This window comes from Mustela nigripes, chromosome 1 (assembly GCF_022355385.1).
Source record: "Mustela nigripes isolate SB6536 chromosome 1, MUSNIG.SB6536, whole genome shotgun sequence".
NCBI lineage: Eukaryota > Metazoa > Chordata > Mammalia > Carnivora > Mustelidae > Mustela > Mustela nigripes.
Window position 1 is genome coordinate 49,237,404 of NC_081557.1, and position 27,672 is coordinate 49,265,075.

Sequence of the window (27,672 nt, forward strand, 5' to 3'; positions counted from 1 at the left end):
CGTGCGTTGGAGCAAGTCCTTGGAGGAGCAGTTTGGCGATGGGTTCCAGAAGGGATCCTCTGAGGGTCGCTTCGGTCTACATGTGCTCAAGCAGTCTTGTTTCTCCTTCGACTCCTCCCCGATTCCCTCCCCACCCCCCCAAATCCCGATTCCCAGTCTTGCGCGCGCCCGGAGCCCACCCCCTCTTTTGGGCGCCAGGCCCCGCCTCCCGCCCCCTTTCCTCAACCACAAAGTTTATTTGCAACAAAAGGGAGCGCGGAGCGAGCAGCCAAGAGGGAGGGAGCGGGAGCTGGAGCGGGAGCGCGAGGGGAGGCAGGCAGGCCGGCTGGCGGGCACGGAGCCGAGGAACAGAGCACTGGGATCCTGCCCGGCCCGGGCCGGGCCGCGATGCTCCGAATCGCACCGGCAGAAGAGGGGGCCGGTCCCGGAGGTCGGCGCTGAGGCAGGAGGGACCACGCTGGATGGAGCCGATGCCGCCCGCGGCCTCAGAAACTTGAGCGGCGGCAGATAAACCTCTGCTTGAGTCTCTGCGCCCTCTCCCAGCAAACCCCCTCACACTGCTGCTGCAGAACCCAGGCCTTCGGACCCCGGCTGCTGCGCTCCTTTGGGGCGAGGGCGCGGGGGGGGGGTTGGCCGCGGCTCCCCGAGGCCAGCCCCCCCAGAGTGAGTGCTGCCACCATGGCGGACGGGGCGCCCCGGTCCCCGCTATATCGCAGCGTCTCGTTCAAGCTGCTGGAACGCTGGAGCGGCGGGCCCGGGCCGAGGGAGGAGGCCACGGACACCCCCGGACTGCGGCGCCGCGCCTCGTGCCGGCCCGCCGCATCCGTCCCGGGCCAGCCCTCCCGGCGCGTGTCCAAACTGGCGTCGGGGCCCCCGGCCGCCCCCGCGCAGCCGCGCCAGCTCCGCAGCCTCTCGCCGTCGGTGCGCCAGCTCTCTCGGCGCTTCGACGCGCCGCGTCTGGACCACGACCACGCGGGGGCCCGAGACGGGGGCGTCTCCCCCGGGGCCGCGGAAGAAGCGGCGGAGGGCGCGGCGCGCGGGGCCTGGCCCAGCGTCACCGAGATGCGCAAGCTCTTCGGCGGCCCTGGCTCCAGGCGGCCCAGTGCGGACTCCGAGGCCTCGAGTACGCCCAGCCCCGACGGTGCGGTGTGGGAGCCCCCGGCCCGCGAACCCCGGCAACCACCGACGCCACCTCCTCGGACGTGCTTCCCCCTGGCGGGCCTGCGTTCTGCGCGGCCGCTGCCCGGCCCAGGGACCGAGGGGAGGAGGCGGCGGCAGCAGCAGCAACAGGAGCGGGCGCAGCGTCCGGCGGATGGTTTACATTCTTGGCATAGCTTCTCCCAACCGCAGGCCGGGGCCCGGGCCTCCTGCTCCTGCTCCTCCTCCATCGCCTCCTCCTATCCTGTCAGCCGCGGCCGGGCTGCCAGCTCCAGCGAGGAGGAAGAGGAGGTCCCGCCGCCTCCCGGGGAGCAGAGTCCGGCCTACCACGGAGGCCACTCCTCGGGCAGTGACGAGGACCAAGACGGTGAGGGCGGCCACAGTTGGGGTGGGAGGCCGGGACCCAGGCCTGGAAGCTCCCTCTTGGACAAGGACTGTAGGCCGGACAGTTATGGGTTAAACCTGGGCAGCATGGATTCAGCTGGGGGAGCCAGGAGTCCCGAGGCCCCCCAATCTCCAAGAGCTTGTAGTGAGGAAGGAGCCCGAGAGTGGGGTACTGGCTTGCCTCCCTGTGGACCAGGTCCCCAGGAGGGACTCCGGCCGGTGTCTGACACTGTGGGGGGGACCTTCCGCGTGGCCAAAGTGAACTTCCCTGCATACCTAGCCAGCCCAGCAGGGTCCCGTGGTAGCAGCCGTTATTCCAGCACGGAGACCCTCAAGGATGAGGACCCATGGGCTAATCGGGGTTCTGGGGGCTGGGGCATGTACCGCTCCCCTAGCTTCGGAGCTGGAGAGGGGCTCCTAAGGCCTCAGCCTCGGAGCCGCACCAAGGGACCTGTGGGCACCACCAGGGCATTGAGAGATGGAGGACTGGAGCTGGACAAGAGCCGGCAGCGAAAGTCCCTGTCAAATCCAGATATTGCCTCAGAGACCCTGACGCTGCTCAGTTTCCTTCGCTCAGACCTTTCCGAACTGAGGGTCCGAAAGCCCGGTGGGCGCCCCAATGACCTCGGCAGTGGCCCTTTAGACGGCAGAGACTCACCATCAGCAGGTGGCCCCGGGGCACAGCTTGGACCCACACCTGCTCCAGCCCCAGCATCACCTGGCATCCGCCCCACACTCAAAGACTTGACTGCCACCCTGCGGAGGGCAAAGTCTTTTACCTGCTCTGAGAAGCCTGTGGCCCGCCGCCCATCGCGCACCAGTACCCTGAAGCCCAGCTCCTCTGAGCTTCTGCTGGCAGGCCCAAGTACTGAGGAGGACCCACTGCCCTTGGTGGTCCAGGATCAGTATGTACAAGAGGCCCGTCAGGTTTTTGAGAAGATCCAGCGAATGGGTGCCCAGCAGGATGACGGAAGTGATGTCCCCTCTGGAAGCCTTGACTGGGTAGGAGACATGACCCAGGGGCAGCGGTCCCAGGAGGAGCTTTCTGGTCCCGAGTCTAGTCTGACAGACGAGGGCATTGGGGCGGACCCTGAGCCTCTTGTTTCAGCCTTCTGTAGCCTGGGTACCACAGGGGTATGGCGACCCCTTTCCTCATCCTCAGCCCAGACCAACCACTATGGCCCTGGGGCTGAAGATGGTCTGGGAGGGTGGGCCCTGGTGTCCCCTGATACCCCTCCCACATCAGGTGCCCTCCGACGGAGACGCAAAGTCCCTCCTTCAGGGCCTGGTGGGACTGACCTGAGCAATGGGGAGGCCGGCGAGGCCTACCGGTCTCTGAGTGACCCAATTCCACAGCGCCACCGGGCTGCCACCTCCGAGGAGCCCTCTGGGTTCTCTGTGGATAGCAACCTTTTGGGTTCGCTAAGCCCCAAGACAGGGCTTCCAGCAGCCCCAGCTGTGGACGAGGGTCTGACCAGTGGCCACAGTGACTGGTCTGTGGGCAGTGAAGAGAGCAAGGGTTATGAAGAGGTAATTCAGAATATTGTTCAGGGGCCTGGTGCCTTGGGGCGAGTGGTGGATGACAGGGTTGCTGGCAAAGGCCCCAAGAAGAAATCTCTGAGTGACCCCAGCCGCCGTGGGGAGCTGACCGGGCCTGGATTTGAGGGCCCCGGAGGGGAGCCCATCCGAGAAGTTGAGCCCATGCTGCCTCCATCTAGCAGTGAGCCCATTCTTGCAGAGCGGCGGGCAGAACCAGAAGAGCCCAGTCCTGCCAGGGGCCGGGCACAGTCTGAGAGGGCCCTACCCAAGACCCCACCTGCCTCCTCCACTGCCCACCGTGACTTCCATCTTGACCCTAAACTGGCTGATGTTCTGTCCCCACGGCTTATCCGGCGGGGTTCCAAGAAGCGCCCAGCCCGGAGCAGTCATCAGGAACTACAGAGAGAGGAAGGCAACGAGAACCAGACTAGCAGCCTGTCTCGGGCCCGGCCATCCTCCAAACACATTCGCCACGCAAGTGTGCCTGCCACCTTCACACCTATCATGGTGCCTGAGCCTCCGACTTCTGCCGGCCCCCCTGTAGCTGTGCCAGAGCCCGTGGGCTTTCCTGCTAGAGCCCACACCGCACTGCAGGCGCCATCACTTGAGGATGTCACTAAGCAGTATATGCTGACCCTCCACACTGGCGAGGTTCCTGCCCCAGGACCTGTGGATATGCCCTGCTTGACCCCTGCTGCAGTGCCTTCTGCTGAGGCCAAGCCCCCTGAGGCAGCCCGGGCCCCAGATGAACCTGCCCCAGCCAGCAAGTGCTGCAGCAAGCCACAGGTGGTGAGTCCTTTGTGGGGGGCTCTGCAGGGAGAGGCAACGAAGGCCACGGGAGCTGACTTCCTCAGGAGCCTTTTGAGTGTGCTCATTGGGTCTGCGCCCTGGTCTGAGGGCGCTTCCCTGGTCCTGGGAGTACTCAGGTAGTTTTAAGGGTGTTAATGACACAGGGCTCCTGTCTACTCAGGCCCCGAAGTCTTCTGCCAGGGCTGATGAAGAAGGTTCTTGCCTGCTTCGCAGTGTTCTGGGTGATAATTACAAAGGGTTCTAATCTAGGCCTTTAGCTGTTTCTCAGGGACTGCTTTTACAGATTCTATCTGGTTCTTTTTTATAAATACACAAGGACGTGTGAGTCTTTCTTGAGTCATACTGTGCTATCGGCCAGACCCTTTGTAGGATATTAGGGCTTGGAGCCCACAGCTGAGACAAGTTTGTACTTCCTATTGTGGCTCTCCTTTGGCAGATTGAAATGTGGGATTGTCCCCGAGCCTGGGAGAATTGGAGAGAGGGACAGCTGTTACTTTACGGAGGAGCAGAAAAGACTCTACAAAGGACTCTGGTGGCCCCGGCCTTTCTCTGTACCTCTACTTCTGCATCTGGGAAAGAAGGGGCCTGTGGGCAGGGTCCCTAAGCCTTCGTCCAGCTGTTGCTGCCCAGATTAGGGAGTTCACAGGTTGGACTTGAGGCGTCCTTGGTGCCTGAGGTCTGCCGGTGCCTCTTCTGATTAAAGCAAGGACTTGCACGGGAGAGCAGGGACCAAGAAGAAGCTGCTCAAGCCTAGCGGACAGAGGCTTGGAGAAAGTTGGGGAGGGTCTCCAGCTCCCACAGGAGGGTTGCCTCTGCACTGGCCCCCCATCCTCCAACTTCGGTCTCTCCCTGCCCACCACCCCCTTCCTAGTGACTCTGAAATGTTTCCCCCTTCCTCTGCCAGACCCCAAGTTCTTGGGGACTCCATCTTTCTGAGGCCCCCACTTCTGCCTTCAGATGTCCCTGGAGTGTTGGCTGTGGGTTCAGATAGGTTCTGGGCTCCGTGATGGCCCAGCACCTGTCCTGGAAGCTCGGTTTTAGGTTTTGGGTTCTGGGTCTAGTGTGGGGATGGTTCAAGTTATTTCATCCACGGCCTGCATGCCCACTGTTTTCCCTGCCCGTGCGAAGGGCCTGGAAACCCTAAAGCCTGGACTGATTTGGTCACTCCCAGTTCCCAGCACTCTCACAGCCCCTCTGAACTCTTTCTTTGTGTCTCTTTCTTTTTCTCTGTTTCCCCCTCATCCTGGCTCTGGTGTCTCTCACGGAGGCCACAGAGAGAGCCAGCAGGCAGGGAGTGGGGAAAGGGGAAATTTTGGACCAGTCTTCCTCGAGAGAACCTGGTGGGACAGCTGCGATGCCCGAACTCCAGTGCCTGTTGTCAGTGGAACACGGGTGGGGGAGGGCAAAAGAAAGAGCAGCTCCTGCCAGGGCCCCTTCCCCAGCTGTCTCTCCCATAGCATTATCTCCTCGGGGGGCCTTGAAGCTAAATTAGGGAAGAAGGCAGGAATGAACCAGGGACCCAGGGAAACTATGGGAAGGGGTTGCTCCTAAGAAGAAGCATTGAGACCCAGAGAGGAGATGGGAGGTTTTGCAGAATTGGCTTTTGGTCTGCCTCCCTTCATGTCGTCCACCTGTCCCCCAACTTTAGGGAGAAGCTTAGCCCCCTCCACCCCCGGAGGGCTGTGAGGTGGGGCATACGGGCCCCATAATACCAACTTCTCCCTGTCCTCAACAGAGCTGCTCTCCAGCCTCCAAACCTTAGCCCTGTCTAGTTCTCCCATCTTTCTAGGCCTAGCTTGATGTTCCCTCTTGCCTCGGAGAGGAGAGAACTAGTAAGTCTATATTTGGAAGAGCAGGGTTTGAGCCATGGCTCCAGATCTCTGTGTGGCCTAGGATCCATCACATCCCTGCTCCATTCCTCACTTTCCCCTTCTGTAAAATGGGGATAATGGTTTCTGTCTGGCAGGCTCTTGTCAGGTGAGTGGGCGGTATGACCACTCCCTCCCTAGGAACAGGAGAGAGGGGGTGGAAAAACAGGCTCCACTGCCCCCGCTGCTTCTCAGTGACTAGTTGTGGCCTTTCCTCCCTGCCCCCTCCTGGTTTCTGAGCACTAGGCTGGGCACTCTGAGCCTCAGTATTACCAGGTGGACTTGAACTGGCTCAAAAGAGAATCACTATCCCCTAATTCCCCAAACCCCTCATAAAACTGGAAGTTCTCCTGTCTGCTAGCCCAAATCCCTTCTGCTGCCCCCTTCCTTCTGCCTCCAGGAAGATGGGAAGCAGCTCTTCACCCCCTCCGTATGGCCTCCATGGAAGAGACAATGTTCCCTTGTTTCGGGCCTGGGGCTCCAGTCACGCTCCCTGGGCTGTGGGTGGAGATGGTGTGGTGTGAGCTCCAGAATAAGAAGGGAAGAGAAGAGGCTTTCACACTTTGCTGATGAAGCAGAAACCAGACTGAACCCAGCCAGGGGCAAACAAGAGAGCCCCAGGAGTGGGGGAGGGCAGAGGTGGCCTCTGACCCAACCCTAGGCTCTGGGGAGTCCCTCAAACTCAGGTCTCTCCCAACCCAGAATCTGCATTTGCCCTCTGCATGGCATGTCCTCATTGTGAGCAGGTGGCCTGGGCACCCAGGCCCGGCTCAACCTCTGACTCACTCTGAGACCCGGGCAGAGTCACCTTGGGCTTCGATTTTCCTATCTGCGCAGTGGGATGTTAGACAGCCTGGTCTTTGAAGCTCTGAGAGAGAACAGCCGGCAGAATGGTCAAGGGAAACAGGAAGCGTTGGAGTGTTGTTGGAAGAGAAAGGCAACTCTGTGCAACAGCTGTGAGAACCTAGGAGCCCAGGGAATGAGGACTAGCTCGTGGTCATTTTATTCTCTGAACACCTGCTTGCGTTTCTGCTGGGACCAAGCAGAGCTGTTGGAGCCTCCATGCCCTGCTCCTGCCACACACCTTGTCATTGCCACTTAGAACCACAGTAGCCTGGGTGATAGACTCTTCCTTCCAGGGCTTCCCCTACCCTGGCCCTAGAGTACAGAGTCTTATAGCCTAGTCTTCTGCCCCCAGGTGCTGATACCCCTTGACAGATGTAGCCCAGAACAGGAAATGGCCTGTGTCTCAGAATCACAGATGGATCGACTCTCAGAATTTTAGCATACTGCAATAGCAGTAACAGTGGCTAACATTTATTAAGTACTTACTGTATGCCAGATACTCTGAACGTTTCATTCTTAGAATGGCAAGCTGGTAGATTCCCGCTGAGTCCTAGAATGTCAGTATCTTAGACGTGAAGGAACCCAGGTGATCCCTGTTTCTTGGTGGAATTGGCCTGCCATCTAAGTAATGGGGACAGGGTCGGGGAAAGTCAGGGGGTGTCCTTTGCATACCCCTAATGGCCTGAACATCTTCCTGGTGGTTATTTAATTCACTGGGATCTGGGGGTGTGTTGGAAAGGACTTTAAGACTCAGAAAGGAGGATGCTGGGTCTAAGGTCACACAATAAGGCAAGGCATGCCAGGCCCAAGCACCAACCCCCTGTCCTGGCAGATATGCCCTCCACCCCCAGCTTGCCTAGCCAGCTCCCTGCCTTGCTGAGGAAGGCCTGGGTTGCAGCTCTTCATCACCTTTCTTCTCTCTGTGTCCCCTTAGCAGGGAACCCATGGGGGTGGGGGTTCTCTCCTCTCCCTCCTTGGCTCTTTGCTGTGATTTTTCCATGGAAACTGGTTCTGGGAGGGGAGACAGTCAGGACATTTGGAGTTCTGAGCTGTACCAAATATCTATAATTAAAAATCTTGTCACCCAGTAGGAGGGTGGGATGGGGAGGACAGGCAGAGGGCTGTCCCTCTTATTCCCTGCTCCCCTACTCCTTCCTAAGGGGCCCCGGACTACTGGAGGGAGTACAGTCCAGAAATGGGTTGCCCGCCCCCACAAACATGGAAGACTTGGGGGATGGGCCAGAGTTGAGTCTGACATTTATCCCCCACATTTCTGAATCCAGCTGGGTTTGGGGATGATCTGGGCTGTTGCTAATCCTGTCCCCAGCACCCTCCCAGGGTAAGGACTTGCCCCTCCTGCTTCCTGCCCCTCCCCCCCTCCCCACATCTGTGATCTCAGGCTACATATGGTGCCTAGCAGCAGATGGAGGCACCCCCAGCCCTGGGGAACCAGACACTCGGAGAGTTCAGAATCTAGAAGCAGCCAAAGGGGACTCTAGAATGGTGAGGAATCGACCTAAGGGCTGGCAGGGGAGACTTCCTGGAGGAGGTTATGCCTGGAGCCTGGCCTTGAAAAAACTAAGAGTTTTCAAGGCCAGGTGGGTGACCCTTGATAGAGCAATGCATTCATCCATTTAACAGATACTGAGTTCCCAGATAGTGCCAGGCACTCTCCCAGGTCCTGGGGATACAGTAACCAGCAAAACAAAGGCCTGGCCTCATGGAGCTTCCAGGCTAATGAGGAAGCCTGTGTGTCAATGGATACATTATGTGTCGGAGAGATGGGGCTAGGGAGAAAGAAAGCAGGTTAAGGGAGTAGAGACTGACAGGGAGGGAGTATTAGCTTAGATCAAGAGGTCTGGGAAAGCCTGTCTCAAAAAGTGAGATCTGAGCAGAGACCTGGAAAAAGTGAGAGAGCAAGCAAGGTAGCTGTTTCTGAGAGGGAACATTCTGGGCAGAGAACAGCAAGTGCAAAAGTCCTGAGGTAGAAGTGTTGGAGAAATTACCCCCAGGACTGTGTGGTTGGAGCAAAGCAGAAATGAGGTCAGAGAGGTAAAGGGAGGGTGGGAGTAGATCAGGCTGGAGGTAGATGTCATAGGCCAATAAGAGGACTCCAGCATTACTGGAAGTGAGATGGGGTAGGCACTTCGGGAAGGTTCTGAGCAGAGCAGTGACCTGATCGGAGTTAGGCTTTCATAGGTCTGCTCTGGCTGCAGGCGCCTAGGGTGGAAGCAGGGAGCCTGGTAAGGAGGTCCCTGGATAATCTGGGTTAAGAGCTGCTGGTGGCTTCAGCTAGAGCGAGGTGGGGGAATAGTGGGTTTCTGCTGCAGCCCATAGGATTTTGTGAGGGCCTGGACCCCAGCATTCAAGGTGAACACAGAGCTACTGAGGCTCTCATAGCTGGGCAGTATGCGAGGGGTTGATTAGGGTGGGGAGGGGGGAGTTGATCAAGCCCTCAGAGTGTCATGGGGTGGTAGACTACACTGACTGCCCCCTGCAGAACCACACTGGCTGGGCTCCAAGAGCAGGAGGGTGGAACCACCATAGGGCCCTCGTGAGGATAGCAACAGTGCCATGTCCTATTGGTGTCTCTTCTAGAGCCACAATGACACCCATCAGCTCCAACTTGCGTATCTCCTGGGACAGGGAGCTCCCGCCACCCTAAGGTAACTCTGTCCCTCCCATCTGGTCTCCTAGGCAGGTGGGCATTGCCCTGGGCCCAGTATATGGATGAAGAAGCAGGTCCAGAGTAGACAGAGGTTTACCTAATTCCCTATGGCTCAAGTATGGGATTTCGCCCCAGGTATCCTGACACCCAGGCCATACATTGGCCCCACAGAGTTCCCACTGAGCAGAGTTGCTAGAATGGCGGAGTAGGGTGGGGGAAGGGGGAGCCCATGTTTCCCAGAAAGGCTTGAAGCCCTGCCGTGCTTGTTGGGAAATGTGCCCAGGCAGCCTGGCGCCTCGCTGGCAGGCCCTAAAACAGGGGCTCTGGGTCCCCTGGGAAGCAGGAGCCTATTGGAGCCAATGCCCCCGCCTTGGGAGTTGAGGCTCTCCTCCCACTTCCAGCTCAAGCCTCTGGGGCATTCCAGGGGTGGACCCAGGCAGAGGACAGCTGCCAGGCTGCCAGACCCTGGGCAGTGAGTGAGCCCCAGCTGATGACATGCAGGGGCCTGGGGCCCCAGCCAGGATATCTGAGCTCCCAGCGGGGTGTCCACAACCACCCCCTCCAGTAGCCAGGGTCACCAGGGATGACTTGGTGGAGCACATGGAGGTCTGCACTAGGGTTCAGGAGATGGGGTCCAGCCTTAGCCTCTCCAGTTTCCTGCGTGTGGCTTTAAGTAAGTCGCTTCCCCTCAGAGCCACAAATTCCTCCATGCTCTTGGACCCCAGGATGGAAACTCTCCCCCTATCCCAGGGCTGGTGGGAGAGGCTCTAGCTTCCCTGAGCAGGTCCCAATTTGTAGACTGAAGAGCTGGAATTAAGTGGCTGAGGAGACTGAGGCTGAGTGGGGCTGGGCCTCACTAGGTTTGGCCCCCGAGGCCTTGCCCTTGCCACTGGTGGCTGCTCTGGCCTCCACCACACACACATGTGAGGCCTCTCCCCATACAGGTGGCAGGCTGTGGGGCTCAGGCTGGGGCCTAGCCGGGATTTTTAAAACTCTGTCCTGGGCCTGGGGCTGTCACGTGGCTCTGAGACACTCCGGAAGAGACCGGGAGAGCCTGAGGGGGAGGCTAGTCAGCACCTGAGGTCAGAGGGACTGTAGTGGATTCCAGTCCGGGATGGTGAATGGGTGGTGTATTTGCTTCCCATTGCTGCTGTGGCAAATTACTACACATTTAGGACTTAAAACAATACAAATACTGTCTTACGGTTCTGGAGGTCAGAAGAAAAGGGTTTCAATGTGCTAAGAGTTAAGGTGTTAGTAGGGCTGGGTTTCTTCTGGAAGCTTTAGGGGAAAACCTGTTTCCTTGCTTTTGGCAGCTTATGGTGTCTGTGGGCACTTCTTGCATTGTGACCCCTTCCTCTTCTTCAAAGCCAGCAGCATGGCACCTTCAAATCTTTTTCTCACCCTGTACGTCCTGCCGCCCTCTTGTCAGGCCCCGGTGATCACTTTAGACCCACACGGATCATCCAGGATAATTTCTTCCTCTCCAGATCCGTACTCTGCAAAGTCCCTTTTGCCACGTAAGGTAACATATTCATGGTTCCAGGGATTAGGACATGGACATCCTTGGGAGCCATTATTCTGCCTACCACAGGTCGGAGAGGGGCCAGGCTGTCAGTCCCTGAGATCCAGAGTTCCCAGGAGGTGCTGGGCACGATGCGGAGCTTATGAGCACAGGCCTACTGCATCTGTCCCACACTAGGTTCTTCCCAGGGTCATTTGTCATCTGTCATTCGTTCATTCTGCGGTCAGTTGTTGAGTCCCTTAGGGGGCAGTGGGGACACACAGGGAAAGCTTGGACACCATCCCTGCCTGACAATGCTTTTCAACAAGGGTCCTTGTCCCCTGAGGTGGGTGGGATCCACTGGGTGACTGAGCCCTGGCCTGATGAGAAAGGGACAAAAGTGTCTGTAGGTCTTACGGGTGGGCTTGGCTTTTAGGGGCAGCTGGCCCTGAGCTTGCTGACCAAAAACTGGGATGAAGCAGCTTCCAGGAGGCGCCGTTGGCAGGGCCATTCAGAGCCAGGGCAAAGAGGGAAGGTGAGGGTCTAGGAAGGGAGTGGGAATCCCATCTCCGTGGAGCTGCCCTAGGTGGAGCTCGGGCAGATGGGGAGGAGCCGCATACTGGGGATTGGTGACCCTGGTGCCGTGGGACCAGAGGACCTGTCAGGCCACTTCATGCCCTGAGAGACCGAAGCACTTCCTGTGGAGGGCAGGAGCGTGACCCGGATCCTTTCTTCCCCGAGGCTGCTTTGGGACCAGGGCAAGCATATAGAGACTCCTCAGCACTGTCGCCTCGATCCACAGGGATTATTGTTCAGATTAACTGGAATCCTGCTAAGAGGGCTTAGCACATAGTGAGTGCTCAAGGAGTGTTAGTTCCTCCCTTCATGACTGAGAGGCAAGGCGCTAAGATTCTAAGATTCTAATAGACACCGACTCCAGCATGCTCAGGTTCCCGGCATCCCTCTCCAGCTTAAAGCAGAGGACAGAGCTCTGGGCAGGCGGGCAGGTGGGGTACTGACTAGGTAGGTTTGGTGGCCCAGCAGCCCCGGCCTTTGGAGATGGGAGGTGGGCAGAGGAGAGGGCTGGGTATTTGGGTGGAATCAAGTACCCAGTGTCCTTGCTCTTCTCTCTAGCTCCCCCTCTGGCTTTGTTGCAACCAGCCCCAACCTGGGAGGCTAAGCAGAGCCAGAGCCCTCTCTGGTCAAAGCCCTAGACCCACTGGAACCAGCCTCCGAAACAGGGCTCAGTGGCTTCTCCTAGCCAGGGAGTCTGAGGATCCATCCATGTGCCTGGTGGGCTTCAGAACAATGAAGGTTAACATCTCAGAGTAGACTCTGGCTCCCTCACTGCATGAAAACACAAGTCATTTCATCTTAGTGCAGAGCCTCAGTGTCCCACGCTGTCAGCCCAGGACCCCGGGTTTAGAAGCTCTCAGAACAGTGACTACTTTAAGAGCATGTGCTTTCGAGATTGCTAGTTCAGAGTGTAGAATCTGGTATCTTGCGCTTTCAGGATGAAGGATTCGTTTTTTTCCAGGAGTCCATACCTCTTAGCTTGATTTTGTTCATGCATTTGAGATGTTCTGAGATTCTGGGGCCAAGGAGAGGGGGGGCAGGTCCTGGGCCAGTGGGGTTGTGGGGGGGGCAGGCAGACTGTGTTGGAGGGAGCCAGGCTAAGGGAGCCAGCGCCAGGTTGGTGTCTGTTTCCTGTTTATTGGTTCCCAGAGGGTGAGCAGGCCCTGCCCCAGAGCAGCAAGGAGCTGGAGGGAGGGAGGCGGGGTGTCCTGGCTGCCAGCCAGCCAGCCAGCCCCACAGTTCAGCCTCCTGGGACTGCTGAGACCCCTCCCCCTGAGCCCCCTTAGACAAACATCCAGTCCTTTCCCAGGACAGGGCACTGGAGGTCAAGGAGCAGATGTGGAAGGGAAGGCTGGAAGGACAGGAAGGGACCCTTCCCCCCAAAAAATCCTACTGACTCCATCTTTCTTGGCTGCCTGTGTCACTGAAGTCTCACTTCTGGTTTCTCACTGTCCCCTTCTGCCTTCTGTCTCCCTGGGAGGGGCGGGGTGTGGTGTGATGGTAAGATAGCCAACTTCGTGGGAGGCCAGGAGGCAGGAGGAGGAAGAAGAGGGATAGGGCCCTTGGTCCCAAGAAGTCCACCTGGAAAGATCTTTAGAAACCAGCTGTGTCAGGATGCCTGGGTGGCTCAGGCGATTAAGTGTCTGCCTTTGGCTCAGGTCATGATCCCGGGGTCCTGGGATCCCTACGCACATCTCGCACATTGAGCTCCTTACTCAGCAGGGAGCCTGCTTCTCCCTCTGCCTGCTGTTCCTGCTGCTTGTGCTGTCCCTGTCTCTCATCCCAAAAAAAGAAAGAAAGAAAGAAGGAAGGAAGGAAGGAGGGAAGGAAGGAAGGAAGGAAAACCTTAAAGAAAGAAAACCTTAAAGAAAGAAAGAAAGAGAGAGAAACCAGCTGTCAGCTATGTCTTCTAACCATCCCTCAACCCAGCATTATTCAGAGGGTAAACTGATGGCCAGCAAGGGCAGGGGTCTTCCCCAAGGCCGAGACATAGTGGACCAGGCACCTCACTGCTGTTCCAGCCTCACACTTGGATTGCTGCATGTAAGGGGCCACTGGGAATTCTCGAGACGGGATGGCATGGGTCACTCGGCATTTTAGGGAGTCGGGCTGAACCAGGCAGGAAAAAGAAGCCTCCATATGTGTCTGCAGAGAGGTCCCCGTTTGACCGGAGCACCCAGGGAGAGGTTGTGTGAGCGGGCGCCAGGCTGAAGGCTGGAAGTGCCAAGTTAAATGGGCCGGGCTTTGTCCTGTGGGCAGTGGGGAGCCATGGAAGGTTAGAAGCCAAGGAGGAGCATTGCCAGATGGACACATTCAAAAACATCCTCTGGTTGTGGACTGGAGAAAGCAAGAGATGAGAAGCCCGAGCTAAGGGGTACAGGTGATGCAGGGATGGAATAAAAAGGACTTACTAGGGAGATCATTTGGAGGTAAAAACTGACAACTTAAATTTAGGCTCAGGGGCCCTACCAGAAAGCAGCATGAGGGGAGCGGGGCTGCCTCCCTTGTTGCAGTTCGAGAATAGGGCAGTGGGACAGAATGCATGGTCATCTAAGTCATCCCCCTGCCTCACGGTTGAATGTTTCTCTGCGTTTCCAGAAGGGGAAGGGAGCTCTGAACCAGCTCAGGTCCATGTCTCTGTGCCTCATTTGCTTCCTGTCTAACTTCAGTACCTCCTGTTCCAGCAGAAGTGCCTGCTTCTCAGTGGGGTCACCAGAGAAGAGCAGAGCTCCAGGCTACACCCCCAGTCCCACTACCTCTGGGACTGGCCTGGGTGGGGAGCTTGGGTGGAGGGGTGGGCAGAGCAGGCCTGTGCTGCTTTGCTAGCTATGACCCAAGACCAGTCACTCAGTCTCAGTCTCCCTTCTGTGAAGTGGGAATCCCAGATGTGGCAGAGTCCAGGAAAGCTCTGGACTGTGCAGGCTCTTAGGAGCTGGGGGTGGAGTTACTGGTGGGTAGACAGGAAGGCCACCTTGCTAGCAGTGCTCACGTGGGTCCTGTAGTCAGAGACAAAGTGTCCGTATGATATATGTACCACCAACCCCAAGACCAGTGCTGTTCTCTCACCCTGCAGTCCTAGAAGCCTTCCTGGAGGAGAGTAGGCTGTAGAGAGAGGAGTAACTCAGATTTGGGGCCTGATCTGAGGCCGTTTCCTCATCAGATGCCTAAGTAATCTTCTAGCTCCTCTCTGCACCCTGGTCCTCCTCTCCCTTCCTCCTGGACCAGAGCTTTCAGGCTTCTCCCCAAGGCCAGCGGGGGCGGTGCCTGGGGCGGGTGAGGAATTTCCGAGGGAACAGCTAAATTCAGCCCTGGCTAAAAATAGTCCTCGGCCTGGCCCCAAGGCTAGAGGGGGAAGAGGAGGAGGAGGAGGTGGAGGAGGAGGAGGGCAGGGCAGGCCCTTATCCTGCCTGCCCCACCCCTTTACCTGGACCCAGGGCCTGGGCTGCAAGCTGCCTCCTCCCTCCTCACTCACACCAGGCCTTTCCCTCACTGGGGCTTCGTGCTTTCTTCTCTCCTCCCTCCTCTGTTCCTCTCCCTGCCCTCCTCCCCCAGCCTCGCCCCTACTGGCTGTCTCTTGTCCCTGTATCTCCCCGCCTCTGACAGAGCCAGACAGAGGCTGGTGGCCAGGACCAGGACTTCAGAAGAGGGCCTTGTGTAGGGAGGTGCCCCCTTGGTATCCTAGCCTGCGTGTCAGGTATCACCTCCCCTCCACCAGCAGCTGATTGCAACCCCTCTCTTCTGGGGCAGGAGTATAGTGGACGACAGACCTCAAAGGTTCGGAGATGTGGAGATGTGGGTGGGGCCCCCGGTTCACCCCGTGGCCTGGTACATGGTTCTGGTCAGGCGGCCCCACCCTTGCCAAACCCTGCTGTTCCTGGCACACAGGGCATCAAAACACATGTATTAAACAAATAATGTGGAGGGAGTGGGGAAGGCAGGAGGAGGAGAGCTGGGGCTGGCCCTTGGGGGAATTCCCAGGCTGCTCAGAGCTCTTCCCACCACCCATGTCCAGCCCTGTATGGGCTCTGCCCTGGAGATGGCAGGCCTGAGCACCCAGGCAGGTGAGAGCTGGCAGATGGGCAAAGGTACTGTCCCAAGCCAGTACCAAGTAGGGGTGGAGGTGTGGTGGGAACTGGACGCTGAGGCCCAGGGAAGGTGAGATTCCTAGCTCAGATTGCAGAGCTCAGGAGAGAGCTGGTGGGATTAGAACCCAGGCTGGCCTCACTCCAAGGCTGCTGGTCTAACGTGGCAGAGAGATTCAGAAGGAAGTGGACCAAAGTCTAGGGGTATCTGGCCCATAGTACTTGACTGAATATGGTGCAACTTGGGTGGGGGTGGGTCACAAATAGTGGCAGCAAAGCGTGTCAAGCTCTCCCCATGTGCCGGGCGCTGGTCTGAGCGCTTCCACGCATCCACTCATTTAATCTCAACAGCCGCCGTGGGGAGATACTGTCATCCCTGTTTCTAGATGAGGAGCCTTGGACAAAGCATGATAAAGTAGTTCGCCAGGGTTAGGGAAGCTAACTGAGCGGGAGATTGGAGTCTGGTTCCAGGATCTCTGAATGTCCCCGAGGCTCCTGGCTTTCAGACCGCCTGGGTGGGGCCGGTGCCATCACCAAGGTGGGTATGAGGGAGGAGAGGGGATTCCGCTTTGGACATGGGAAATCCACTCTTTTTGCAGTCCGCAGTCCTAGCCCCGAGGAGAAACATAGAGTGGAGGCTCGGTAAATACTAGCTGAATGGCTCCTTGAATATAAGGGGCCCTTGGGCTGCAAGAGGAGGTGATGGACAGGCAGAAGGAGTGAGCATCTCCCCCAACCATTGGCCCAGGGACCTTTCTCCTGATGCTAGAGTGCAGCTGAGGTGGGTGTCAGGCTCCTTGCTTGTGGAGAAAGCTTTGGGTTAGAAAGGTGCTGAGATGAACCATAGGCGAGGGAAGGAGGGGTGGGTAGGGGCAGGCCAGGCAGTGCTGGCGCGGTCCTGCCGGCAGTATCTGGAAAGCAGATCTCTTGGGCCATGGCCGGCGTGACTCAAATGGAGACAAAAAAACCTTCCATATTTGGACAAAGAGCCCAGAGAGGCCGCCTCCCCCCACCCCCGGTCTCCCTCTGGGCCCCTAGCCCTGAGCCCTATCCCACTGAGTTTAACTCTTGGGCCTCAGGCAGCACTGTGGCCTCCTCCCCTCAGTCATCAGGCCACCTTCCATGTGGCCAAGCCTGGGCCATGGGTGCTGGAGAAGAAACAGCCAGCTCTGGGCCCTGAGCCTGGGGTAGAAATGCGGAGAGGAGTCCTGGCAGAGCACTCAGGTGTATACACCTACACAGACAATGCACATGCCATGGGGTAAGTTGACTATGGTGTGAACCCAGCATGGCAAAGCCTGAGGTCCGCAACATGCAGGCAGGTACACACGCACGCGCACACACATACACACTCATACACATTTCTTTGTTTTTTTTTTTTTTTTTAAGATTTTATTTATTTATTTGTAAGAGAGAGAGAGAGTGAGAGCAAGCACAGGCAGACAGAGTGGAAGGCAGAGTCAGAGGGAGAAGCAGGCTCCCTGCGGAGCAAGGAGCCCGATGTGGGACTCGATCCCAGGACCCTGGGATCATGACCTGAGCCGAAGGCAGCTGCTTAACCAACTGAGCCACCCAGGCGTCCCTACACATTTCTTTTCAATCCCCAGTCGACTTCCGTATTCACAAAGACGTCTATGCAGATATCAGAAGTGAGGGCCCAGCCTGGGAATCTCTCACACCTTTCCCAAAGCAAGTGTTGATGACTGCAGACTTAGAGTAGATGGGGACAGCCAGAGGTCAACTTAACAAGCAGTGTAAACAGTCATCATCCATCTGGGGACATGCAGACAGAGTCGTCTGTCCCTGCACTGAAACCCTGAGTACCCAGCGTGTGGGGGCTAGGTTGTGTGGTGGGTGCCGGAACCACGTGTCCGGGAGGGGGCCTCAGCCCATGTTCTGCCTGGAGCAGGACCTCATTCCCAGGGGGAGAACCCAGATGCTCGCTGTCACTGGTGGGGTATCTGAGCTGACTCCACAGCTGCTCCGAGCTTTTCTAATGAGCCCTGGGTAATTAACTCTGGAATCAGCCTGGGTAATGGGTTTGGAGAGCCCAGGGTAACCTTTAAAATTCAGCTCCACTGTCGCCCACTGGTACCTATATTTGTAGGGTTAGCATGTGGGCTACAGGACAGACAGACAGAGGTTCCTGCCCCAAGAAGAGGTGGGAGCCCCATCTGAGAACTGAGGATCCGAAGGAGGCCGAAGTGGCTGAGGGGGAGGGAGGCTAATGTGGCTGGAGCCTTGAAGAACCAGCAGGACTTACTGGTGAAAATGGGGCCAGGCCTTTCTGTCAGGGAGAACCAGGAAGGCAGAAGCCTGTGATGGAAAAGCCCTGGTTTGTCTGGGGTGCCATGAAAGCCCACTGGTTCTGGAGAAAGTCAGGTGGGTTCTGGGGAGTCTAAAAGTCCAGCCCTGAAAGTCTGGAGTTCACCCTGGGGCAGGAATTTCCAAACTCTTACAGATAGCGTGGTGGCGCCTGGGTGGCTCAGTAGGTTAAGCATCGGCCTGCAGCTCGGTTCATGATCCCAGGGTCCTGGTATCGAGCCCGAGTCAGGCTCCCTGCTCTGCCGGGAGCCTGCTGCTTCCTCTGCCCCTCCCTCTGCTCGTGCTCTCTCTCTTTCTGACAATTAAATAAATAAAATCTTTTTTTTTAAATAGTGGAACCCTACCTTCTAGAGGAATCTCGATGAACTATAAAACAGGTCAGCTTAGAACCTTGTTGATATAAGTGGAGGTGGGGGCATATCTGCCCTCTTGATCTTATCTCCCCCGTGTGCTTCCATGGAGCCCCCTGGGACTCAGGCAGAGAATCCCTGTTTGGGGCAGAAGGGCCCTGGTGGGGGCAGGGACGTGGGTTGAGAGCAGGACAAGCGTCTCCCTTCAGCTTCTCTGCAGGCTCAGAAGTTCCACCCAGCCAGATTCCCTGGGCAGGGACAAACCCTGGTGGGGACATGTCTCCAGAAGGAGCCAGGATGATGGAGCACCCTACCTTGGGACTCCAATGAGCAGGCGATGTCCCCTACCAGGGGTCTGCAGAGCTGGGCTGGGCCCTGCTTGATTAGGAAAACGACCTTTCAGAGTGGTAGAGAGGCCCTGATTGCTGACTGCTGTTTCCGGGAAGGCACAGGCCCTTTGAGGAGGCAGGGGGATAGCAGCTAGCTGTGCCTCCAGCGTAGGCATGCTGCCTGGCCCAGCTCCATCCCTGGCTGAGGACAGGGGGAGGAATCTGGCTCAACTGAGATGAATCGAGAAGGCTCCCCCAGAGCTCAGAGTCACTGGAAGTGTGAACAGCTATTGTCAGGAGAAGGCCCGAGCTAGGCACCTGTCAAGTCCGAGACCCTTTGCAACCCAGACTTTGCCCACCTCGGGCACCAGCCTACCTGGCCTGCCACCTAGCTTAGGCTCCCACTTCCTTGGCCATCAAAAACATGGGTGGAGGCAGAAATGCCCGATATAAAGACGGGGGTGGACACACCTTGCAGAGACCAGCATCTGCTGAGGCCTGGTATATAGGAGTGTGATGGGCTGGAGGAATCACTGTGGCCGGAGCATCATGCAGCCAGATGGGACATGTGTGGGGAAGTGGGGAAATTTGACCTGATGCTAGTGTGTCAGCAAGAGCCGGGGCACCCAGAGTGTCGGGGGCAGCCTGAGCGCTCACCTCTGATCCTACGTCCAGCTGTGTTGGTGTAATGGCTAGAATAGATTGGAGCCAGATGGCTCAGGTTCAACTCCTGCTCTTCCTCTTAGCTGTGTGACCTGGAGCAAATATTTAATCCCTCGGTGGCTCAATTCATGCACCTGTAAAATGGGGATGATGGTGATGGCAATGACAGCAGCTATTATAGGGTTTCCTTAAAAATTAAAGGTGATAATGCCTGCGGTGGTTGGGCTAGAACACTGACCACAGGGGACCAGTGGGAAATCGTAAAGTTGGAAGAGGAGGGTAATGACCTGGCCTGGCTGAGGAGGGGTCCCAGGGATGAGAAGAAGTGTATGGGGTCACCAGGAACAGCTTAGAGTCATCTCTGAGGTAGAAGGATAGACTGAGTTCTCCAAGGGAGGCTCAAACATCTCCCCCCCCTCCCAGGCAGCTGTCATAGGATGAGAGCTTTGCCATAGGAAGGGGCTTTGGAGAGGTGGGGTGGGATTCCGAGGGCTTGAGGACCTACTGAATTCTCACGGGCAGAGATTCCCAGCCTGCTATGACTTTGCCCATGACTGACCTCACTTTACAGTCAGTATCTGTGGCCCAGAGACAGGCAGGATTGCCAGTGTTGCCCAGCAAATTCCAGCCCCGCGTCCTTCATCCAGGCTGGGGACTCATCTCCAAGCTTTGGCTCTGAGGTCAAAGCCCAGCTCTGAGGTTGCCTGACTTGAGAAGGCGTGGCAGCTATGAAGGAGGAATTTGACAGTTCTCTGCAGAAGGGGTTAGGAACTTCCTCTCTGGCTGCAGGGCAGGGAGCCAGGGAAAGTGTCCTGGACGAGAGCACAGATGACACTGGCATTGCGCAAGAGAAGACCGAGTGGGAAGCTGAAGGGAGAAAGCAAAGACAAAGGCTCCAAACTCAGGGTCCCAGAACAAACCCTCCTTCTTCCAGTGAAATCTGGTTTTCATTCACCAGGAGCCCCTTCGGGACTTGGTCCTTTGCATAGGCTGGGAACACAGGGCAGTGCCCAGGGGTGATTGGGGGCCTAGGTGGAGATGCCTGGAGGCAGGGGGAGCACAGAAAGTCAGTGTGCATAAGGGACAGTTCCTGGGGAAGAGACTGAAGCTAAGCTTTTGAGGGGTGAGAGGGAAGATTAAGAGGGTCGCAAAGGCTGAAATGGAAATTCAATGTATGTATTAAGATTTTGAATATGTGGGGCACCTGGGTGGCTCAGTGGGTTAAAGCCTCTGCCTTCGGCTCAGGTCATGGTCCCAGGGTCCTGGGATCGAGCCTCACATAGGGCTCTCTGCTCAGCAGGGAACCTGCTTCCTCCTCTCTGTCTGCCTCTCCTCCTACTTGTGATCTCTGTCTGTTAAATAAATAAAATCTTTAAAAAAAAAAAAAAGATTTTGAATATGTAACATACTCATGTAGTTACGAAAAATAAAAAGGGGGGCAGTGCACCTGGGTGGCTCAGTCGATTGAACATCGACTCTTGATTTCAGCTCAGGTGATGATCTCAGGGTCGGGGGATTGAACCCAGAGTCGGGCTCCATACTCAGTGGGGAGTCTGCTTGAGATTCTCTTCCCCTCCCCTCCCCCCGGCTCTCATGTGCACACTCTTTCTAAAACAAATGGATAAGATCTTAAAAAACAAACAAACAAACAAACAAAAAATCAAAAAGGGGAAAAGCCTTCCCACCAGCTACCTAGTACCCACCTTGCCCCACCCAGGATACCCGGTTATTAGTTCTTATGAATCCTATATGCAAAGGCCAGCAAATGCACTGTCTTCCCTCCACTTTCCACACAGACAGACACCGCTGTCTGCTTAGTGAGATCTCGGCCCAGATCTTCCCTTCTCAGTGCATTAAGAGCTTGGGTATTCTTTCTCGCACTGTAGGGTGTCCCATCACGCTGACTACCGGATCTGTACTGAAGCCCACATTAAAGGATGTTTAGGTTATTTTCAGTCTTTTGCCATTACCAGCAGTGCTGTCGTGAACAAACTTGTCCATAGGTTATTTTGTATGGGGGCTGGTGTATGTTTAGAGTAATGTCTTAGGAGTCAGATTGCTGGGACGAAAGGTATATGTGATTCTGATTTGATGTTTCATGGAGGGACCGCCGGCGTAAGGAGACTGTGTCCCCACAGCATCACCGAGTTGGACCTGTGCTATTTTCCTGGTCTGAGAGGTGAAATGGCATCTCAGTGTATTTTAATCTGCATTTATCTTACAACGGGCAAGGCTGAGCGTCTTTCCACCTGTCCAGGAGACATTTGGATTCTCTTTTCAATGAGCCATTTCCCCTTTGCCCATTTTTTCTATTGGATTGTTGGCTTTTTGTTTTCATCAATTCCTACGAAGCTTTATAATATTAAGGAGTTTATTATCGTCTGGGTTATGAGTTGTAGATACTTTTTTTCAAGATTTGTCACTCGAGTTTTGACTTTGTTTATGGCATATTTTTGCCCTGCAGAAGGTTTTGTTTTTGTTTGGTCTGATTTATCAAGCTCTTATTTTATGGCTTCTGTATTTGGAGTTGCAGTTAGAAAGCCCTTTCCCACTCCAAGGTTAAAAGGCACTTTCCCCATGTTTTCCTCTGGTGTTTTATGTTTTCTTGTTATGTTTTACATTTAAATCTTTGACCCATTCGGAATTTATTCTGGTGTGTAGTGGGGGTTATGACTCCCACTCCATTTTTTCCCAGAACTAGAGTATCTTTTTGGGGTGGGTATGAAGGCCAGAGGCTGTAGCTGTTGAAGGTCAATGGCAGAGTGGTAGGAAGGGCTTGGGGCAACACCCGTATATTGGGATAGGCAGGTGGAGATTGGGCCAAGGCTGGGGGCATTGCCTGCCCACATACATCTTTGCTGTGTGACATTGGACAAGTCCCAGCCCTTCTCTGGGCCTAAAGTATATACCTAGAGTGTCGCTGAAGGGGTCCCGGGTATCACCGTGAACCCAGGGCTGACTATGAGGGTGGTGGTGGCCGGCATGCTGGCCAGCAAGTGGGGGCCATCCTGAGGGCAGGGACAGAGAGGCCAGCCATGGGTCCAGCACCCATTCAGTTGGGCTGAAGTGGAGGGGATTGGGGGATTGGCAGCAGAATTCACTGTGTTCTTGGAGTGGGCCAGTGGGAAGGCAGAGAGGGGTGGGCACCCATTTAAAAATACCCACTGCCGCCTGGCACTGCAGGCAGGGGTTGGGGGCAGGCCCTCTGCCAGCCCTCTGGGTCCAGAAATGCTGACGGTTGCTGGAGCAGGCACACTGTCAGTTGTCTGACTGTGGACCCAGGCCAACCCAGCCATAGCTCTTCCTGGAGGTCCTTATCCCCCCTCCATGAAGCAGGCATCCTTGTCCTCTCCAGGAGGAGAAATAGGGACAGACCACTCTCCCAGGGGCTAGTCCCAGTACTGTCCTGGACTTGCTCTGTGACCTGGGGCCAGTCCCTGTCCATTGGGGTCACTGTCCAGCAAAAGGGGCTACTGGACTTGCCTCGCATGTTTTTGCCATCCCTGGCCCTCACCCAGATTCCAGTTTGGATTAAAGCTGTGTAGGGGGAGGGCTTGAGGTCCTTGCCTCTTCCCCCTTTACAGATAGGGAAACTGAGGCGACAGAGGGGACCCTGACCTCTGCCCTGCCTTTGCTCTTCTTGGCTTTCTTGGGCCTCTGGACCTTCCTCCCTGCCCCCACAGGGCCTTTACCAACTCCCCACCCCCACTCCTGGGCCCCAGTGGTCAAATTCCAGGGCTGCCATTGCCGTGGCAACAGCCAGCTCACAGAGCCCCTCCTCTCAGGGATTCTCTACCAGGCTTTTGTCCAGGGAGGAGGCAGAAAGGGCCTCCCACCCCTAGGGGACTAGAGGGGTTGGGGATAGGGAGGAGATCAGACCCAGCTGGTTTCTCATTTGTTTTCCAAGGGAGAAAATGGAAAAGGCACAGAGTGCTGCCAGCAAATGCTCCTGTTATCCCAGACACAGTAGGAGGGACAGAGATGGTCACCGGGGCTGGGACAAGAGAGCCACCCAGAAAGGGTCTTCGAAACTTAAGCTGGAGAATTGCCCCATGAAAGGATTTGGAATGGGAGATGGAAGATCCTTCCTAAGGTCACCACTGTCCAATGCTAAGGCTGCCTCAGGACCGAGGGGCCCATCCCATCTTGGGCTTTCTTCCAAGTAGACATGCCCCATCGTGGAAGGAGTTGCCATGGTACCCTTGGAGGGGGTGAACTCCTTGGCCCTGGGGTTATGCAAACAAGGATTGCCAGGGGAAGCCTACAGTGGGAGAGGGATGTTGCCCTCAACCTCTCAGATGACCTGCCTCCTTTTCTTTTAAGAGCTACCTATTTAGGGCGCCTGGGTGGCTCAGTGGGTTAAGCCGCTGCCTTCGGCTCAGGTCATGATCTCAGGGTCCTGGATCGAGTCCCGCATCGGGCTCTCTGCTCAGCGGAGAGCCTGCTTCCCTCTCTCTCTCTCTGCCTGCCTCTCCATCTACTTGTGATTTCTCTCTGTCAAATAAATAAAATCTTTTAAAAAAAAAAAGAGCTACCTAGTTATTTTTTTAGAGGGAGAGAGCAAAAGAGAATGTGTGCGCACATAGAGGTGTGGGGGTGTGGGCAGAGAGTGAGGGAGAGAGAATCCCAAACAGGCTCCTAGCAGAGCAGGGAGCCAGGCCCGGGGCTTGATCCCATGACCCTGAGATCATGACCTAAGCCAAAACCCGGAGTCGGACACCAACCAACTGCGCCACTCGGGCACCCTCGAGATCACCTGCCTTCTAAGGTTCTCTGGTTATTCATAACATGCCAGTGTTTATGGAGGGCTCTGTTCCAGGCATAATGCTAAGTAAGCCCTTTATATCCTGTATCGTATAGATGAAACTGGCACTGATATGGGCCTCCTGGAGGTTGGGGCGGCCGTCTGTGCCATGTGGTCTCTGGCTTTGCCCTCCTTCTTCCAGGGCTCCCACCCACTGTTAACTTCCAGGTGTGTGGCGTGTTTGCTTCCAGGCTTTTCTCCTTGCATATATGCACATATATATGCAGGTGTATATTGTATGTATGTATGCATACATCTTTCTCATGATGTGGTGATGGTGCAGTATGTAGACTTCTTGCTTCTTGCAGTTAATATCACACTGAACACTTCCCCCATGGCCCTTTAAAGAGCTCCCTAAGTGCACGACTCCCACAGCCCTGCGGTCAGTTCCCACTGTTGTGGAGAAGGCAGTGTGAGCGTCCTCGTCCCCCTCTGCTGCTGCCTGGGCTGGAAGGCAGCCCCTCTCCTGCACAGTGGAACAGATGTGGACAGACATTTTGACCCTGGGGGCCCCCGTGGGCACAGACCCTGTCACCATGAGACCTTGAGTCCAGTCCTTAGCTTCTCTGGGCCCATCTCCTTTCGTGTAAAGCAGGGTAATAAAAGGGCCCACCTAGGAGGTCTGCCTTCAGGTTAAAGTAACTTTGGGTAAGCAGCACTCAGGAACTGCTTGTGAGAGATGAACTCCCGTTTGTCTGCCATTGCTCTCTTCCCGACCTCTGTCACCGACAGAGGGCAGGATTTGGGCCCCAACCTCACTGCCTTTATCTTGAAAACCTGAGCAAGTTATGACTCCTCACTGAGCCTTGGTTCCCCCCCGAGATGCTCCAATGCAATTAGGCCCTACCAGCGTTCTGTAAACAGCGAAGTGCTAGGTGGGGCCACTTACTACTATCAGGGTCAGGAGAACATGGTTGCAACCGCAGAGGCTGAAGGTGCTCTGAGGAGGAGGGGAGTCGCCAGATCCTGGGGTATTAAGACAGCTTCCCGGAAGTGGTAGTCCTGGTCTTGGGGCTTTGGGACAGTGGAGCCTCGGCCTGTCTCTGGCTGACTTTCAGCTCTGAATCCTGTTGCGTGTGCGTGTGCACACCCACGTGCATGCATGCACACACAGGTGACTGTGGCGGCTCAGACACTAGGACTGGTCACTAATTGTCGATCCTGAGCAGCAAGGCTTGGAAGTTGAGGCTGCTTCTGGTCGGCCCAAGGTAGGGGCCACTTCTACCAATGTGACCCAGACCCAGTGACAGCCCTCCGGAGGCTGGGGTAGAGGGATTGGTGGGCAAGTCTTGTTTGTTTGTTCCCTGTCCCGGGCAGCTCGACCACCCTCAGCTTAGCTGGTATGATGGGAGGGTCTTCTCTGAGCTAGTCTAGGTTGAGCCAGGGCACCCAGGGCTTACTTTAGAGCCAGAGAGACTTACTGATGGGTTGAACTTGCTCCTCTCCTGGGGTGTCCCCTGGATCTTGGACTAGGGTAGGGGTAGGGAAGATGGGGGAGTAGGTTGGGCCCCTTTGGACCAGATTTAGTGCAAAAGTCCCAAGGGCCCAGTTCTAGCCTCAGCTGACTGCCTACTGCCCTGGGGGTCTTAAGACACTCTCCTCTCTGAGCCTCCGTGCCTATCCATAAACTGAGAAGGAATGGACCTTTCTCTGGCTCCCTCCTTTATAAGGAAAGCTGGAACGCGGGCATTCTAAGCTTGCGGTGCACGTTCATAACACTGAAACTTACTTTCATTCATTCACTTATTCACGAATATGTACTGGGTACTTACTCTGGGCCAGACTGTTCTGGGCACGGATACTGAAATCTGCGAGCTCCAAAGGAGAGGGATTACCCCTCCTTGTTTCAGCAGCATCCACACCTAGAACAGGTCAGATTCGTAGGTTGGTAGGAGCTGATGACACCTCAAACTTCCCTCAGCCTTTGGTGGTTTGAATATAATTTCTGGCACCATTGTAAGTGGGGAAGATTGCCTCTGTCTGCTCTGCTTTGAGAGCCCCCAGGATCATATCTGCAGCTCAGACAGGCCCTGCTCCCTCCTCCCTGCCTCTCAGCTCCCTGGGGCTCTGGCCTGAGGCTGGCCTGGCCTTTCCCAGGGTGCCTGGCCCACAGCCCAGTGAGTCATCTTCCGCTCTAGAGCCAGGACACCCCATCCCACACCCCGAAGGCACACACAAATGGAGCCCCACCCCCTCCCTTCCCCCAGCTTGTGCCTGGGTCCGAGAGAGGGAGGGAGCAGGAGGGTCTGGAAACAGACACTGGATAACTTCCTTTCCCACGATCCCTCACCCCAGCTTCCCTGCAAGCTGGAGAACTGGGTGGAGGCAAGGGAAGGGAGCCCTCCTTCGCAGAGCATCTACTGGGCAGCAGGTGTTCACCCTCATTTTCCAAGTGGGGAAACTGAGGTCAAAGGGAAGGGATGTTTGCAACAGCTAGAAGGTGGCAGTGCTAGGGCCAGACTATCTGGCCCAAATCCCTGTGGTGGTCTCTGCTGAGCAAGGTTTAGACATCCTGAATGAGACAGTTTCTGGAGTTGGGAGGGGAGGGCTCTGGGAGGTGACCTCATGACCTCATACATAGGTTCTGAGCTAGGACTGGGACCATGGGCCAGACCACTATTGTGGGCACAAGTGTGCACAGGGTTGGGTGGGTGTATTTCCTGGGAGCTACGGCTGCCAGATTTAATAAATCCTACTCTAAAGCTTCATTCAATTCCCAGTGGTGTCCTTGCCCCCAACCCCTGGCCTCCAAGAGTGGGTCAGCCTGGTCCCTCAGACTCAGATGTGGGACCTAGAAGATCTGGGCTTCAGTTTCTCTGCCTGAAAAGTACAGATGACAAACCGAGCCCCTTGGGCCCTGGAGATGAGGCAATTCAGAGCATATTAGCTGGTCTGGAGGTGTTTTTCACATCCTTTGGGGTCTCTCCATCCACCTACCTCCCTCACCCCCCACCTCCCGCTTCCGCCCATTATCCTTGATGTTAAGAAACTCTTCTTTTCCAAGCTGGAAGGTCCAGCTGTATCTTCTCGAAATTAAGTGGGTATGGGGGAGGGCAGAGAAGAAGAAAGGGAAAAAAACCCCGAATGAAAAAAGACCAGTTAAATTTAAACCACATGCACCGCAGCTCCTGCCATGCAGGCCTCTGCTGCCATCTGGGGTTGTCTGCTGGAAGTGCAGTTCTGGAGGCCCAGCTCTCTCACTGAAGCCTGATGCCTGAAATCTAGGAGGATGGGCAGGCTGTCCACTGGCTGTCTCAGGCGTGGCCTCACTTACACACCTCCTTCAAGGAACATGGTGAGGAATCAGAGTCCACCTGAACCCTCCTTCCTTCCCCAGGAGGAAAGGATCCCAGAGTGTGGAGTGACACTGCTAAGTTACGGAGCAAGTCAGTCGTTTGACACGCATGTATTGTGCACCTAGTGTGGGTCAGGGGCACAGCTGTGAACACAGAGAGTCCTGGTCTCTGCCCTTTGGATCCTACTGGGGGAAAGGGGTGCCGTGGACACAGACCTTCCTCTTGTTTCCATCTCTCCTATTATTGCCAGTCATCCAAGGAAGAGAATACAGACCGTCACCATCTATTTCAAGGTGTCGTGCATTTGGCTTGATTCATTTATGTGCTCTGTGACCTTGAGGAAGTCACTTGCCTCTCTGTTAGGCTGATTATTTGGGGCCAGATCCCTGCTTTGCCAAGTCCCAATTTTGCCACATCCAACTTCTTGACCTCAGGCACGTTGCTTCAGTTCTTGAAGCCTTTGTTCAGTC

General features: G+C 56.1%; 1 protein-coding gene across 1 annotated transcript in view; it reads left to right on the forward strand.

Annotated features, from left to right (window-relative positions):
* The first annotated feature begins 586 nt into the window (after positions 1-586).
* ARHGEF17 (Rho guanine nucleotide exchange factor 17) overlaps positions 587-27,672 on the forward strand; it is a 56,290-nt gene continuing 29,204 nt past the window's right edge. Inside the window, exon 1 of the mRNA XM_059410246.1 lies at positions 587-3,870. Within this exon, the coding sequence (XP_059266229.1) occupies positions 679-3,870 (3,192 nt within the window). The 5' untranslated portion in view covers positions 587-678. The remainder of the gene's footprint in view (positions 3,871-27,672) is intronic.